The 15,928-nt window shown below is 45.7% G+C and overlaps 3 protein-coding genes across 4 annotated transcripts; all 3 read left to right on the top strand.

The window, feature by feature from the left end:
• The first annotated feature begins 1,079 nt into the window (after positions 1 to 1,079).
• Positions 1,080 to 8,592, top strand: prkacbb (protein kinase, cAMP-dependent, catalytic, beta b). Of its 2 annotated transcripts, XM_029831033.1 has the most exons (11): positions 1,080 to 1,440; positions 3,583 to 3,591; positions 4,171 to 4,232; positions 4,309 to 4,437; positions 5,017 to 5,115; positions 5,213 to 5,295; positions 5,368 to 5,494; positions 5,572 to 5,667; positions 5,778 to 5,900; positions 5,979 to 6,143; positions 7,179 to 8,592. In XM_029831033.1, exons 1-11 carry the CDS (start codon positions 1,395 to 1,397, stop codon positions 7,302 to 7,304), a joined length of 1,065 nt encoding a protein of 354 aa, XP_029686893.1. In that variant the 5' UTR covers positions 1,080 to 1,394; the 3' UTR covers positions 7,305 to 8,592. The 2 variants fall into 2 exon arrangements, with proteins under 2 accessions (XP_029686893.1, XP_003975318.1); XM_003975269.3 differs by lacking the exon at positions 3,583 to 3,591 and having other exon boundaries at positions 1,084 to 1,440.
• A 230-nt stretch (positions 8,593 to 8,822) lies between these two features.
• Positions 8,823 to 10,218, top strand: exosc4 (exosome component 4). Its single transcript, XM_003975270.3, has 3 exons — positions 8,823 to 9,078; positions 9,403 to 9,609; positions 9,720 to 10,218. The coding sequence occupies exons 1-3, from the start codon at positions 8,908 to 8,910 to the stop codon at positions 10,077 to 10,079; spliced, it is 738 nt and encodes a 245-aa protein (XP_003975319.1). The 5' UTR covers positions 8,823 to 8,907; the 3' UTR covers positions 10,080 to 10,218.
• An 820-nt stretch (positions 10,219 to 11,038) lies between these two features.
• On the top strand, positions 11,039 to 15,343 carry gpaa1 (glycosylphosphatidylinositol anchor attachment 1). The gene is made up of 13 exons (XM_011616110.2): positions 11,039 to 11,167; positions 11,500 to 11,596; positions 11,705 to 11,884; positions 11,998 to 12,109; positions 12,203 to 12,350; positions 12,430 to 12,531; positions 12,599 to 12,795; positions 12,880 to 13,076; positions 13,165 to 13,318; positions 13,441 to 13,512; positions 13,587 to 13,783; positions 13,869 to 14,039; positions 14,115 to 15,343. Exons 2-13 carry the CDS (start codon positions 11,523 to 11,525, stop codon positions 14,356 to 14,358), a joined length of 1,848 nt encoding a protein of 615 aa, XP_011614412.1. The 5' UTR covers positions 11,039 to 11,167; positions 11,500 to 11,522; the 3' UTR covers positions 14,359 to 15,343.
• The last annotated feature ends 585 nt before the right edge of the window (positions 15,344 to 15,928 follow it).

The raw sequence follows: 15,928 nt of genomic DNA, 5'->3' as shown, positions 1-15,928 counted from the left end.
GCGTGTCCTTGGACTGTGGGAGGAACCAGGGCTGGGATCGAACCCCAAACCTCCTCGCTCCGAGGCGACCGTGCAGCTTTTTTTCCCCCCATTGTGGTTTCTCTACAAATGCAATCTTTGTGGGTTTGGCACATGCTGAATCTTTAAGTTATTAAGTCTACACTTCTGGAACCACGGGGGTGTACAGTTGCACCGAAACCATCAATACACCTTTCAGCAACTTCCTGTTTGAGCCTTTTCCCATTTTGATTTTGACTGATTTAATTGAATTCATCCTTGTTTAGGAAGCGTCTGTTGCTGCTGGATCCTGCATGTTGCTTAAGGTTTTCCAACTCAGAGGTGTCGAGATTTTTACGTCTTTGAGGGGAAAATAAACTGGTTGTCAGCTTCGAGAAGGAGAAGAGGTCATTGGCAGACCAAAATAAAACAACACAACTTCTTTAATGCATTTTTTGGGGAATAAAGGTGGGATAATCAAATGTTCAGGGTCCTAGAAAGATTCTGGTGCACCAATGTTTTTTTTAAATTGAAGACAACTTATAGTAAAGTTTGATTAATGATGATGATGATGATGATGATGATGAATGCGGGCCTGCTGGTAGCAGGACAGACATGAACCTCATGTAAAGTATGTAGACGTGCACATTCTTTTGGCGTGCCCGCAGAGACAAGTAAATATGTATTGTCATGATAGACTCCTGGCTCCAGTTATGGCATCCAGCCACAGCTTGTTGCATCTTTACTGCACAATTTTGATATAAAAAGCCAAGAAACCTGAAGTGGGAAATAAATAACTTAATGAGTGTAAAAGACTCCAATATTTAAGAACGGAATAAATGTCCCAAAGGGGGCAAATGTCACTTGAACTTGATTAATAAGCGTATTTGGGGGATATTTGAGCAGCAGACCTGCAACATAAGCGAACACTCGTCTCCAATCTGACAGGTCGTGCACATTCCAGCACAAGTTAGATCTGCTCGAGTGTTTGTCTCGTATCTGTGATGCATCGAAGTTTAAAAAAAAGAACCCGAAACAAACGCGAGAGGCGAGTGTTTTATCTGCTCACAAACATCTCTGGCCAATCCGGATCCGAACCATGCCGTGAATGCAGCCGAGTGTGGAGGGTTGAGGGGGGGGAGCAGCAGCAGCGGCTTAGTCCCACCACCAGTGACCGCTAGCTTCATGTCCACCACACCGACACCTGGGAACTAACGGGAGCCGAGAGCTTTCTCAGCAGAGAGGGGTCGGCGGAAGGGACAGCGGACTTGATTTCTGCGCGTTTGGACATTTCTCCCAGTGCGCGGTTGACATATTTCAGGAGCTCCGGGGCAGCAGCTGCGGGAAGGTTAGCTAGCCAGCGCCATCTCTCCGTCTGACGCCGTGTCTTCCACACCATGGGGAACGCTGCCACAGCAAAGAAGGGCAACGAGCTAGAGAGCGGTGAGTCCGGCTGGCCTTTCTGCTCCGCTTTATTGGGCTGCTATTGAACGATTCCCCCCCCCCTTTGACGCGCACAGCTAGCCTCTTCCAGCGCTCCCGACGCGCCTAGCTGGCGGCTAACAGCGAAGCAGGGGTGGGCCGGGCGTCCATCCCTCGCACTGGCATCCCAGCGACGCTGCCAAGACTTCACTCTTATCCAAACTTATCAAGATAGGCTTGTTTTTGTAGATTTGCACCGGATCTGGCCAAAGGCCTGGAAACGTTAGCGCGGAGCAGGAAGAATCTGGGGTTTTCGCTGCCAACAAGGCGGCGGGGAGGAATGTTGACAGTGTTCACCGTCATGGAGAAGCTATTAAATACACCCCCGAGCCATCCTTATCAAGAAATGACCCGCGGGTGGAATGCTGCAGGCTGCAGAGATGTTTGCATGCAGCTCATAGGTGCATCAGGGGGGCCAGCCTCGGTGACAGGCTGGCCTGCTAACTTTAGCCCGGACGGGTGGGATTAGCCCTCAGAAGGCCCTGGTAATTTCATTGCCTCTTGATGGAGGTAGCTGTGCGGGCCTGCTCATGCACACAGTTGGCCGTGGCGTGCAGCCTCGGGGAATGTCTACCAGTCCCTTTTAGATGGACTGGTGTTACCTCTCCCAGCCTGCTCGGCTGAAGCCCAACCAGGATGCGGGTCTGTGTCCAGCCGCACCTTCGGGCTAGCTGTCACACGGACCCCGCTGACGGCCTGAAATCTGCAGCAATAAACCCCAAACCTGTGAGGAATTGTTATAAATAGGCGATAGGTTTGGCTTGGAAGGGGAGCTCGGACGTCTGTGGCGGCCACATTTTATTCTGGGCTGCATAAACAAAATCTTCCCTCTGCACAAACCCTGTGACCAAATAAGGCCAAGAAATGACAAATGCCCTCTTTCCATTCATAAAACCGGGACCTACTACCGTCTCCCCAGATGCACACACACACACACACAGGTCCTCACACACACTCGAATTGTTTGTGCTGGGTTAATCTGAAGGTCTATCAAGGCTCCCTTGGCACACTGAGCTCGTGGTTGACTGGGGCAGCTTGTCATCGGACCTTCGTCAGAGGATAAGGGGTATTACAAGCTTTGAAAGGTTTGACGTAACCGGGCCCGGGCCAGCGTGTCTTTGTGCATCTATACTTTGATGCTGCACATCCTGTCATCAGGGAGCGTGCACGTTTACCACCGGCCTGGCCGTGGACGCCACCGCTCCGGGTGTTTGTGGACGGCTGCAGGGATTCCTGGTGGTTCCACCTGGCGTCCTGTTCCTCCCAGATAGATCCACTCGTTATTAGAGAGCGCACAGGAGCAATAAGCTGCGCCAAACACCAGACACTCGGTCTGAGCCCATCGGATCGCTCATCGTTCCCATGCTGCCCAGCATTCCGAGTGTTACTATGATCCTTACATCTTGCAGCTCACCGTTAAACCCATTAAGGTGACACGACGCCCGGAGCTGGAGATGTGCCCGCGGTCTGGCCGCCCTAAAGAGACGACCCGGTTACCTGCAAGGCTGCGTACGAACCGGCGGGCGTGTGTTTACTGTATATAGCCGCCGTCACGAGCTGGAACAGATGGAATGTTGCTCTGGAGCAGCCAGACAAAGCAGCTGCTGTCATGACACCTATTTTATTAGGCCGGGAGTGTGTATTGTGTTTTATTTCCCCCCTCGTCAGGTGCTAAATGTGGAAGCAAAGGTTGTGGGAAAACTGATAAAGGTTGAGCGAATGGAGAAGCTGAGACATAAACGCCTCACCGGGCGGATTTTATTTTCCAGGAAAGGGCTGCTGAAATGATGCAAATTTTGAAATTTCCTAAAAAAAAAAAAAAGGGCGCCGTGTCACGATGCGGCCACGGACTCGTGCGAGATTTGTGACCGTAACTATGGAAACGCTCCATCCTGGTCATCCGCTGCAGGTTTTTGAAGGCTCCATTTTTAGTGGGTCCCTGAACGCAACACTAAAGTTTCTGTTTGAATGTCAAGTGTGTTTACATTCCGTTGCTTTTGTTCACTCATGCTTGTTGACGTGTTCTACATGAACTCTCTCTTTCTCTCTGTCTTCTCCTCCGTCTCATCACCGTACATGTGGGTGAACCTCCGTGTTGAGTAGAGACCTTCGGTACGCTCGCAGAACGGCGGATCCACGGAGGTCTCGCCGCGACGCCCCGTCACACGTGCTTGCTTTTGTTCCGTGCTTTTCTCTTTAATGAGCTTGTGTTTTTTTTGTTTTTTTGTTATTCACGTTCTCTCAATCTGGATTTCCCAAACATTGGTTTGTCTTTGCTTAACTTTATTTTAAAGCTGTGTTTATTAGCCTTTTCCTTGATGTGTGAAGTGATGGCAAGATGCTCGGAAAACCCTCCGCCCTCTAATCCCGGGTCTTGTTTCCCCCCCTTCCTTATTTCAATAGTTTGACGAAATTAAAGAACCTTGAATGTGTAGCTTGGCATGTGTCACTTATCTGCCTGTCTTTGTGGTTGTTATCTGTGTTTCTGTGCTTCCTCCCTTATTTTAACATCCTCTTTAATTTATATCCAGATGAGAGTGGATACATTTTTCTCCTTTAGTACTTGTGTTGTAATTTTCACTTCCCACATTTTCCCCCTGTGGTCTTGCCAGTTTAACCTAATAATCGTTTGAAATGATTACCTGTAATATTCTTTGGTGCTAATTAGCTCTGTGTTTCTCCTTGTTTTAGTTAAAGAGTTTCTAGCCAAAGCCAAAGAAGATTTCTTACGGAAATGGGAATGCCCGCCACAGGTCGGTGGAATAAAACCTCAACATTGAGATGGAAGCTAGCAATCGTTCAAAGCTAACGGGCTGTTTTATTCTGCAGAGCACAACATGCCTAGATGACTTTGACAGATTAAAAACGCTGGGCACCGGCTCGTTCGGAAGAGTTATGTTGGTGAAACACAAAGGAACAGAGCAATACTTTGCCATGAAAATATTGGACAAGCAGAAGGTCAGTGAGAGCTCACATCCACCATCCTGGGTCAAATAATATCCCATTTCTGACACTTCTTTGGCCCTTTTTCCCACTATTTTCTTATCCAAATACTGAGGAATCTGTGGCGTAATCAGGCGGCACAGTTTTATACTATACATGCTAACACAGCGGACGTCAGCATTAGCCTTCATGTGTTAGCATTTATGTGACACATATACAGTGAAACCTCAGGAACAGTTTCCCACACACCCTGAACGCAGCACAATGAGCCACAGAGCGTCCCTTCGCTCATTGTTCTCGTGTGGCGGAACTACAAGCAGAAATAATTACCTGATAACAAAAAGCCAGTAGAAATGATGTGAGCAGAGCACTGCAGGTGGAAACACCAGCACGGTCGTGGGGCAGCCGTGCACACTCGCAGTAACGTGTCATAAAATGTTTCATCTGGCTTAAAAAAAGAGATCCAACTTTGTCTTCTTAGGGTGTTCGTATGTGCTCATAAATAAGTTGTAGCTGTCCTTCCTGTGTCTCTTATCTCTGTTGCTACAGCGTGAGATTGGCTTGACAAGGTCACCTTATCTCTTTATCTGTCAGGTGGTGAAACTGAAACAAATAGAACACACTTTAAACGAGAAGAGGATATTACAGGCAGTGAGCTTCCCTTTTCTCGTCAGACTTGAGTATGCGTTTAAGGTAAAATTGAAGTTTTTTTTAGTTCATTTTTCATGAGTTACTTGTTTATTTTCTAATGTCCATTTTAAAATTCATCTTATTTTTCATCTTTTTGCAGGACAACTCTAATCTTTATATGGTGATGGAGTACGTCCCCGGAGGAGAGATGTTCTCACACCTAAGACGAATCGGACGGTTCAGGTGAGCGTGGCCCTCGGCACGTATCCTAACACTGGTGGATGTATCTTCATCACTTCCTGTCCTCCTCCACAGCGAACCACACGCGCGGTTTTACGCCGCCCAGATAGTGCTGACGTTTGAGTACCTCCATTCATTAGATCTCATATACAGAGATCTGAAACCTGAGAATCTCCTCATCGACCATCACGGATACATCCAGGTGAGGCGTCGCCCCATGAATAAGTAACTCCGCTGCTCCCACTCCGCGCCCACTCACGGCTGCCGCCTCACTTCCAGGTGACAGACTTTGGCTTCGCCAAGCGGGTTAAAGGCAGGACCTGGACGTTGTGTGGGACGCCAGAATACCTGGCACCAGAAATCATCCTCAGCAAAGTATGTTTATGGATTTGTTTCATGGATTGCTAAAGCTAGCTGCAGTGGCACATGAAGCAGAGCAGCAGTCCTAAGTGGTCCTTGTAAATACGTTGTTTGAATCCCAATAGGGCTATAACAAAGCTGTGGACTGGTGGGCGCTGGGAGTCCTCATCTATGAAATGGCGGCTGGCTACCCTCCGTTCTTTGCAGATCAACCCATCCAGATCTACGAGAAGATTGTGTCCGGGAAGGTAAGCAGGTGTGGTTGTGGATGCGTGGCTACGTGTTTGCCTTCAGAAGCCGACGTAGGCGTTTGCTCTCCCGCGCAGGTGCGGTTCCCCTCTCACTTCAGCTCCGACCTGAAGGACCTGCTGCGGAACCTGCTGCAGGTCGACCTGACGAAACGCTACGGCAACCTGAAGAACGGCGTCAACGACATCAAGGGCCACAAGTGGTTCGCCACGACAGACTGGATCGCCATCTACGAGAGAAAGGCGAGTGCAGGAACACCCTCGCTACTGTAAACAGAAGGACATTGGTTCGTTGCAGATTCAAGTGCTCCAAATCTCCAATTTCCTATTATTTACCAGATCATTTCCACATATGTTCTTTGCCTGAGTGTTCCTGTTTTTCTCGAGCTCCACGCTCAAAGCAGATGTTCACCTCAGGCTTGAGGTTCATTGGTCTGCTGATTGTGTTTAATTTAATTACCCCCCCCCCCCCCCCCCCCCCCCCCCCCCCCCCCCCCCCCCCACACACGCTGTGTGGAATGGTGTTTACAGTTCCTGCTTTTAAAAAAATCGGAGCCTTTGAGCTAAGTGAGATGCTCTTCCTTTAATGCCGTCCTCCTAGACTGTGCTGATGTTCGAGGCTTTTTAAAGACGATCCTGCTCCTTAATGACAAAGTCATTAGAGAGAGTTGTTTAACGACAGTACGGGTTGTGGCGCCACCGCTGACATTTATCGGCGCTACAAGTTTTAATCTGAGGGAAAAAAGCTCATGAGGGACGACGGCAAAGAGACGTCTCGAACAAGGAGGGAGGATAAAAAGGCAGCTTCAGTTAAAGCGTCCATGTTGTTACGGGGTGAGAGGGCAGTTTCAGGTACCGTATTTTCACGACCATAAGGCGCACTGTATTAAAAGGCGCAGTCTTAGTTATGGGTGCTATTTCTGTATTTAAAACATACATAAGGCGCACCGTATTATTAGGCGCATGCTGAAACATACAGTAAAAAATGACAACGGAAGTAAAACCGTGAGTTTCGACACATTTATTGAACAAAATATTAATTCTTCCGCCACAAAACCATCACATTATTTGTATATTATGTATTTGTGTATTTTAGCAGCCTGATTTCTAGTGGCTGCTGTTTTAATATTGCTGTCAGGGTGTTTTCAAGGTTTTGGAAGTTCTTTGTTTAGTGAGAAATAATTGCCTTCCCACTATTCCTGGGTGTCTTTTTGATTGTCATTGTCGACATGAAAAGAATTCTACATGTTTCAATACGTATATCTCCTGTTTCGGCAGGTGGAAGCCCCCTTCATACCAAAGTGCAGAGGCCCGGGCGACACCAGCAACTTCGACGACTACGAAGAAGAGGAAATCCGCGTTTCTTTAACGGAAAAGTGTGCAAAGGAATTTGCAGAGTTTTAGGATGCGAGAACATGGATATATCAGGGAAAAAAGGGGGATCTTTGCACTCTTCTAAAGACTTGGGATGGAGCAGAGACCATCGTTTTTCAGATGTGCTACATAGTCACTTCATTCCGTAATGCTGAATGAGGTTGCCATGATCCTTGGGTGCCGATAACCTCTCACTATCACACACACACCTGCATATTAAAGCAGACACACCTCTTTATTTTGTGTACTTACCCACATTCTTTTTCTTTTTTACTTTGAAGCATTTAGTCTTGGATGTTACCCCTTATACTTTTCTCAACGTATGAGACAATGGCCAGTAATAGTCCACACATAACTGGTTTGTCTGTTGCAGACTGATGGGCGTTGTAGACTATTTCTTCTAGTCATCGTCGGTGTACATTTAACGGTCTGTTACAAATCCACCCAATGTTGGCTATAGTAAAAATTCTGGCCAGCTTTCAAAGGTAGCATTACTCGATGTGCATATCTGTCAGTTTCGTGAGAATCCTGTTGAGTGTTAAAAGCATGACCAAATAGAGATCATTGGACGGCACAAGAAGAGAGGTTGTTTCAGTTGTTTGGTTTTTTTTTTTAAAAATTATTTTAAAATTTTGCCTGCAGTCCTCAGTCCTGACAGACGCATCCATTCACAGGCTTTTTGGTATTCTGACCCAGGCACAGCAGCTATCGTGGAAGGGGGGAAAGGAAATCATTGTTACATTAGCAAAATGCAAATCAAGTTGTTTTGTTTGATCCTTTATGGATATTTTAGTCATATGAAAAGAAAAATATTTGGTATTCTACAATTTTGTCGCTGTGTCTATTGTCCCTAGGTTTCAGGTCCTCAGATTCTTTTGAATTTGGTGAACAGAGTGACTTGAATAAATGAAGAGCGTGAAATCCTTTTTAGGATTATTACTGGGTGTGATGTAGTCAGAGGGTCAAATGTGTTGTGGTGTCATGCCGCAGCAAATTAGTACAGAATTTCTAATGTGTTCAATTGAAGATATTTTAAAAAGTGCATATTTACTACACTCACTATTTGTTCCCAACTGACTTCTTTGTTTCGTTCCTATTGAAGAATGTAGATTTGCAACTTATAGGTATGCATATTTGAAAGCTTGATTTCAAGGTACAGATGTCCTCACAATGCACTGGCTAAAATAAAGACTGATCCTTTGTATCACATGTAACCCTGTTATTGTTAAACTTGTTACATCATACATCTATACATGGTTTCATATATGTTTTTATTTATACACATTAGAGATGCTAATAAATTTTATTTTTAAAAGTGCTGAAGTTTTGTTTCTCTCCATGCAGTTTAAGACGGTTGTATGGAAAACGCCACAAAGTATAATGTCACAGAACCAGAAGCTTTCAAAATTAATATACATTGATAATTCGTGACGATAAAAATCAATTTAACACTAATTTTAAAGACTCAAACGAATTTTAATGCTACGAGTAAAAGCCATGTTTGCGGCGATATGAATTTTGGACCTCTTGGTTTGCTGTAGTCCGACTTGAATATGGTTTCTGGGAATTGTAGTCTTACGGTGGGCACGTGGGCAGGTTTGCGTTGCGCTTCATCCTTCCAAGATTTGAGAATATGGCGGGTCTGGAGCTACTATCTGACCAGGGTTACCGCATAGATGGAAGAAAAGCTACGGAGCTGCGCAAAATCCAGGCCCGCATGGGAGTGTTCGCCCAGGCTGACGGGTCTGCGTATTTAGAGCAGGGGAACACGAAGGTTCTGGCCGTCGTTTACGGCCCCCATGAAGTAAGTAGCAAAGGCGGATGTTCGAAGCTTATCGATGTCGTGTAAAAAGACGCAGAATTTTTATCTTATTTACAATATTTAACAATGCGTGTGTCATTTTTACTGACGCTATTGTAGCTGTCTTAAGTCTAGAATGAAACTATTATGAAAATACAGCGGGATGAGTTTGTTTCGGGGTTCTACATTATCGACTGTTTTTAAATACAAATGATGTCTTCCTCAAATGGGACGGTCGGACACGTTGTTGTGAGGTTGTCCGTTTAATGAGGAGCTGTCAGTCACTCACCCTATTTTTAATGCCCCTTTAATTGTGTCGCCCCCTAGATGCGGGGCTCTCGCAGCCGAGCTCGGCACGATCGAGCTGTTATCAACTGCCAGTACAGCATGGCCACCTTCAGCACAGCCGAGAGGAAGAGGAGACCTCACGGGGACCGCAAGTCTACAGAGATGAGCCTCCATCTGAAACAGACTTTTGAAGCTGCTGTAATGACCCAGCTGTTTCCACGCTCTCAGATCGACATCTATGTCAAGGTTCATGTTCAGTGACGTGGTTCTCACGTGTTAACCGGTGGGATCACCATTATGGGATTAAAAAGGCCGCTTTATTACGTCTGACTTTTAGAAATTCTTCTTGTTTTCAGATTCTGCAGTCAGATGGAGGCAACTACAGTGTGTGTGTAAATGCCGCCACTCTAGCGGTGATAGATGCCGGCATCCCCATGAGAGACTACGTCTGCGCCTGCACTGTCGGATTTGTGGACGAGACGCCTCTCGCTGACCTTTGCTATGCAGAAGAGGGCGGAGGAGTGAGTTCTCTTGGGCTAGCATTGTTGCCCAGAAGCAGTCAAATTGCTCTGGTCCAGATGGATGCCAGACTACATCAGGACAACTTGGATGCTCTGATGGAAGCTGCCATGACAGCATGTAAAGGTGTTAGTAAGGTGCTGGATGAAGTGGTGAGACAACACCTCCAGGAAGCTTCTATGCTCGCCAGAGATTAAGAATGGACTGTTTTTGGCTGGAGGATGGGAATATGTTTGGACTCTATGTAGATAAGTCATAACAGCTTTTTTTTATTGTTCATATCAGTTACACTTTTGCACAGTCAACAAAATAAAATCTCAACACTTTTTTTCCCATCTATGTGAGAAGTTGCATAATAGTCTTACAGTTGAGAATATGAAGATGGTATTTCAAATAAGTAAATGTAATTTAATATTGAAGAGAAATCCTATACAAAACAATACAATTTAGTCTTGCACTATTCATTCTTTCTCATACCCCTGAAATGCATTACCATCCTGTTTTAACGTCCTCCGGAAGTTGGTCCGTCGTCTTAATATTCCCAGGGAAACGAGGAACAAAAAATGAGGAACTATGTTATCGGCTACTGTGCTGTACTGCGAGGTTTGAGGCAAAGTCCGCCTTCTTCCTGGATACGTTCTTAATAGTTATTTCAGATACATTTTCCATATACATTAACTTACTTTTCTTTGTAATATACTTCATTACATCTCTACTGACGATTTTAAGTTTGCACGTTAATCGATTAAAAAAAAGTTATGAATTATTGGCCATATATCAAAAGTGTAAATGAGATTTTTCGTTACATGTATTAACTCTTGTATGGTGTTCAAGTCTGGGACCTATTTCCCTTTATCATCCAAGGAAAATGATCAATTATATTGAATGTAAGACTCATAGGCTGTTGAGAGTACCTTTCAATTGATTTTGGTAGATAAGAAAGCTTTTGGTAATGTTTAAGAACACGATGCTCACATTTCCCTAAATTCTGTCTTACTGGCTTTAAAAAAAGACAACTCGATCAAATAAAGATCAAATAAAGACCTTTTTAAAAAAAACCTTGCTAAGTAGATGCGTTTGTTACATGTGTGTTTTACATGCATTTCTGTAATCTGATTTAAATTTCAAAATGTATCGTCGGGCCTCACATGTAGTGACAGTGGACCTGTGGTGAGGAAGTGACGTACCCGGAAGAAGGCGGAGCCTGCCTCAAACCTCGCAGTATGTACTGACACTGAATTAACGCCACCATTGCAGGTGGATGAGAGTCGCACTCTGGAGAAAGGTTTGCCTTTTTAGCCTTTTAAATTAATTCATTGGACATGAATGCCACATAAAATTAAATTATAATCACTTCTACCGAAGTCTATCATTTTGAATATCACGCAGCCAAAGGCAAGGCGAATCGGTAGCTGATTAGCAGCTAGCTAATCAGCAGTCAATAGATACTGTTCAATGGGTGACAAAACTCAAGAGTGGTGCAAAAGAAAGTATACAGTATCTTGCTTGTGTCTACTTGCATAAGTAGATAATAAAATGGACGTTATATGTAAATGCAGAATTAACATTAGCTGGCCATGTAATGTCATATTTGAAGTGAATGTATGATGCCTTCAGGGACCGGTATTTCAAAGGACAAGATGGGGCTCCTGTCTGACCCAAACAGAAGAAGGGCTCTGATCAGCCTTCTGGTTCGCCTAAATACCCCCATCTCGTAAGTTGACAATCATGACAAGATGGATATTGTTAAACGCCTATAATTGCAGTTTTTTTTTTTTTACCTGACATTTTTTGCTTCTGATTTGTCTCCTGTATTCTGCAGTGTTGTCTGCTACTTTGCGGGTGTAGCCTGGTTCATGGGGTTAGCTTTTGAGCCGTTCACCCTGCGGACGTACATGTCAGAGAACGCCATGGGTTCCACCATGGTGGAGGAGCGCTTCCCTGCAGGGGAGAGGGCTCTGGCCTCGGGCAAAGAGTTTTCAGCTCATAAGAAGAAAGTAGGGTAAGAAGCACAAAGACACAATATGTATGCAGATCAGATAACAGAAATAGCTGTTATAATAGAGGTGGTTATGATCAGATTTAAATGTCATTTCCTCTTGATATACTTTGCAGTGGGATGCCAGTGGATTGGTTGGTAAAAACCATGCAGGATCGAGGCTTGGAGGTCTTCACCCAGAGATTTTCTCGCACACTGCCGTTCCCTGATGAAAACAAAGAAAGATATGTGAGTTTAAATGATGTTATAAATGTTCTAGGATGTAGATAGTTCATATTCCCAATTTTATACTGTTTGGACTTCTGTCACCATCCTTTTCAGATGGTTAAGGGGACAAACGTATATGGCATTCTTCGGGCCCCCAGAGCTCCAAGGACTGAAGCTCTGGTGCTGAGCGCCCCCTGTAGTCCGGGAGACCAAAACAACCAAGCGGTGGGGCTGCTCCTGGGCTTGGCGCAGTACTTCAGGAGTGAGTAGCGGAGTCATGGCCATCTGCGCCAGTGGAACGCTGTTGCTGCAACATTTGTTGTTTTGATGTTTCTCAACAGGCCAGATTTTCTGGGCTAAAGACATCATCTTCCTTGTTAATGAGCACGATCTGATTGGAATGCAGGCTTGGCTGGAAGGCTATCACCACACCAACACGACAGGTAGTCACAAGCATGAGCCTTAAAGGTCGCACACAGGCGTTTCTGCTAACTGTTCTTCTGATTCCAGGGATGGACTGGTCTCCCCTTCAAGGCCGTGGCGGCTCCATCCAGGCGGCATTAACTCTGGAGCTTAGCACTGATGTCATTACAAGTATGGATCTGGTTCTGGAAGGCCTCAACGGACAGCTCCCAAATCTGGATTTAGCCAACCTGTTCTATGCTTTCTGCCAAAAGATTGGAATCCTGTGCACCATCCAGGGGAAGGTGAAGGCTTGTGATGAGGTTTTCTAGAGGCAGCTGCTGGTAAATGCTAGCTTTTAACCCTGCTGTTGGTGGGTGATTGTGCAGCTGCAGAGGAACGACTGGGACAGCGTGTCAGGATACAGCCATTCCATCCAGACTCTGATGATGATGGTGATGAAGCAAGCCAGCGGGCGCCCGTGGGGAGATCACGGCCTTTTCCTTCGATATCACATCGAGGCGGCCACCGTCAAGGGCGTCAACAGCTTCCGCCAGTACAAGACTGACGCCACCACCATCGGCAGGTCTGAGCTGCTCCACCTTTATTATTGATAAAATAGTCCCTGCTGGGTTTTTTAAAGTGCTTTATTTGTATTCGTGGACATCGTCTAGGCTGCTGGAGGGAATGTATCGTAAACTGAATAACCTCCTGGAGCGCCTGCACCAGTCCTACTTCTTTTACCTCTTGCCATCCCTCTCTCACTTCGTCTCCATCGGGTATTACATGCCAGCCTTCGGCCTCCTCACCGTCATCCTGCTGCTTCGTGTATCCTTCCGCATTTTTCACTTAGAGGTAATTAGAAAAATACTGTATAAGCGTAAATATCTGTCAGCCTGCGGTGACACACGTTGAGCTGGCTGCCAGTTTGACCCTTGACGGCGACGCAGGCCTTAGATCTGTGGGTTCAACTTTCAGCTCCTCCCACCACAACAGAAGACGGCGTCACAGACGCTGAGCCGGTTGGTTTAAAACTACCGATGGTCGATAAGGTGTGAACTGTCAAAGGAGGTGAACAAGTTGTGCTCCCCGACAGGTGTCCAGCCCTGGCGTGTTGTCGGTGTTGACCCCTCTGGTCATCAGCCACCTGACCGGAGCGGCGCTCTACGCCCTGCCGACTCGCTTCCAGGAGATCGCCGTGGAGCACTTCCCCGTGTCTGAGACCGAGGCCGTGGTGCTGACGGCCATCGCCGTTTACACCGCGGGCCTGGCTTTGCCCCACAACACACACCGGTAGCTACACTGCTCGTCTCGGGGGGTTGCGGTTGCTTCAGAGATGGCAGAGACGTGAGGAGCTGATTGTGGTGCTGTGTTAAAGGCTCCTGACAGGAGAGGGGACGGAGCAGGGCTGGAGAGTCCTGAAGCTGGTGGCTGTGCTGTACCTGGCTGTGCTGCTGGGCTGCACCGCCCTCATCAACTTCTCCCTGGGCTTCATCCTGGCTCTCACCCTGGTGCCGGCGGCCGTCCTCGTCACACCACACCGCCCTAAGTAAGCCACGGCCTCCCGGGCTGTTTCAGCCCTCTGCTGCCAAGCATTAGACTTACTTCTGTCTTCTCTCTTCAGGGTCCTGACAGCCTTCACCTTAGTCATCCTCAGCCCAGCCTGCACACTCCTCTTTTCTGTCTTTTTCTTCCAAGAACTGCAGGAAATGCCAGTCACTTTCCAGGAAGGCTGGTTGCTCTACCTGTCGGTCATCTCACAGGGGATCCTGGACCACTTCCTGTACGGATCTTTGGTTTTCCCACTGATCGCCCTGCTGGTCTATCCCTGCTGGCTGCTTTTTTGGAATATCCTCTTCTGGAAATAGAAGCAGCTCCCACAGAACTACTGAGGGCTTTCTCGGGTGTAACGTCCCTTCTCAGGTCTCTCTTTTCCTGACGCCAATGAGAACGGCAGAAAAACAAATTGCAAACAATGCAATGGCTGCCTTTTTGGGACATTTAGCTGTCTTCATTTTCCGTTCCAAGGATTTAATAATTACTCGAGTGAATAAAAGTCTGGTTTTCTACATAAATTATGCAGTATGGAATGCTTTGTGCTGTCAATTACATGGAGAGAGACTAATGGCTGTGTTTTGTTGCTGTTTAACTGTTTAACTTAATAATTTCATTGTGATTTTCTTTACCTGATGCAGCGCTGCTTGTTTTTTATTCATGAAGGTGAAGGTATGGCTGCAACAACTCTGCATTGTCCTGTAAAATTCCTGTACAACTGCAGCTGTTTGTCGTGCATCCACTATTTTTGTACTTTTTTTTGGATACATTTTCTTGAAGGTGTGTTTATTTCATATTTATAAATGCTGAATTAGAAGATAGAGAGGTTGGGGCCTCAAATTTCATCACACATACAATTTAATTTACAACCTCACATAATGTAAATGTACCAACTGGTCACATTTAACAAACATTAATTGTCTGTAACCTAAAACATGAACCAGCATGTTGGTTATTGTCTCCCCTGTTAAGGAACAAATTATCAAACCAAAGTGGGAATGATTTTTAGAATTTAGATTTTTTGCTATTGTTCTGTTGTGTCACCTTTTACCCCAAATGGGGTGAGTATTTAACCCTGAGTGGTTTTGGTGACCCATTACTCATTGTTATAATGTTCCAAATTACAAGTGTACCTGGTAGCTGTGTTGTTGAACATCTCTACACACTTCCAATCTCTGATTTGTTGCTTCTGGGGTATATTTATTAACATCTATTTAAGTTCATTTTTTGAAGAGTTTTGCTATTGGTTAACTTATCAATGCTAAAATTGGAAAATAAAGTGGTAAAGGACACCTGTCACCTGAGTAGGAGCTCTTTGACATGTTAATTACAGGCTTCTCCTTCATCTATTGGCTGGAGTTGAGCCTGCCTGATGACACTGAACATGAGTTCCTGACTGGAACATCTAAGGTAGTAACATTCTAGTATTGGGTGGATTGCTCAGGTGACATTAGGTCATCTAAACCCATCAAGCAATGATGTCATTTTCTCACAGTCAGTTTAATGCTGCCACTGAGAGTCAATCATGACTTAAAAGGCTGGCCATCCCAGCCATGTTGCTGTGGTGGATCTTGGCTGGGGGGATGTCATGGATGTGGGTGGGTTGCCTGCTGGGGTGCCTGGTCCTGCTGCTGGGGCATGTTCTTTGTAGTTGTCTTAGCTGGGTCTTGAACCAGCAACCTTCTGCTTCTCAGCCCGATCCCTTACACACTGCGCCACCACCCTGAGCCTTGTGTATCCAAATCAATCTTTGTTCAACAGCATTGTTTTGCAGTTCTATACAACGTCCAGCAGATGGCGCTGTTTCACAATCCTTTCAGAACACTTTTAAAATTAACATGTAATAAAATAATTTCAAAGGCAATGCAAAATTAGCAGTTTTAT

Source organism: Takifugu rubripes, chromosome 22 (genome assembly GCF_901000725.2).
Source record: "Takifugu rubripes chromosome 22, fTakRub1.2, whole genome shotgun sequence".
In the NCBI taxonomy this organism is placed as follows: domain Eukaryota; kingdom Metazoa; phylum Chordata; class Actinopteri; order Tetraodontiformes; family Tetraodontidae; genus Takifugu; species Takifugu rubripes.
The sequence above is the reverse complement of the archived record's forward strand: the minus strand, read 5'-3'. Positions and strand labels throughout refer to the sequence as shown.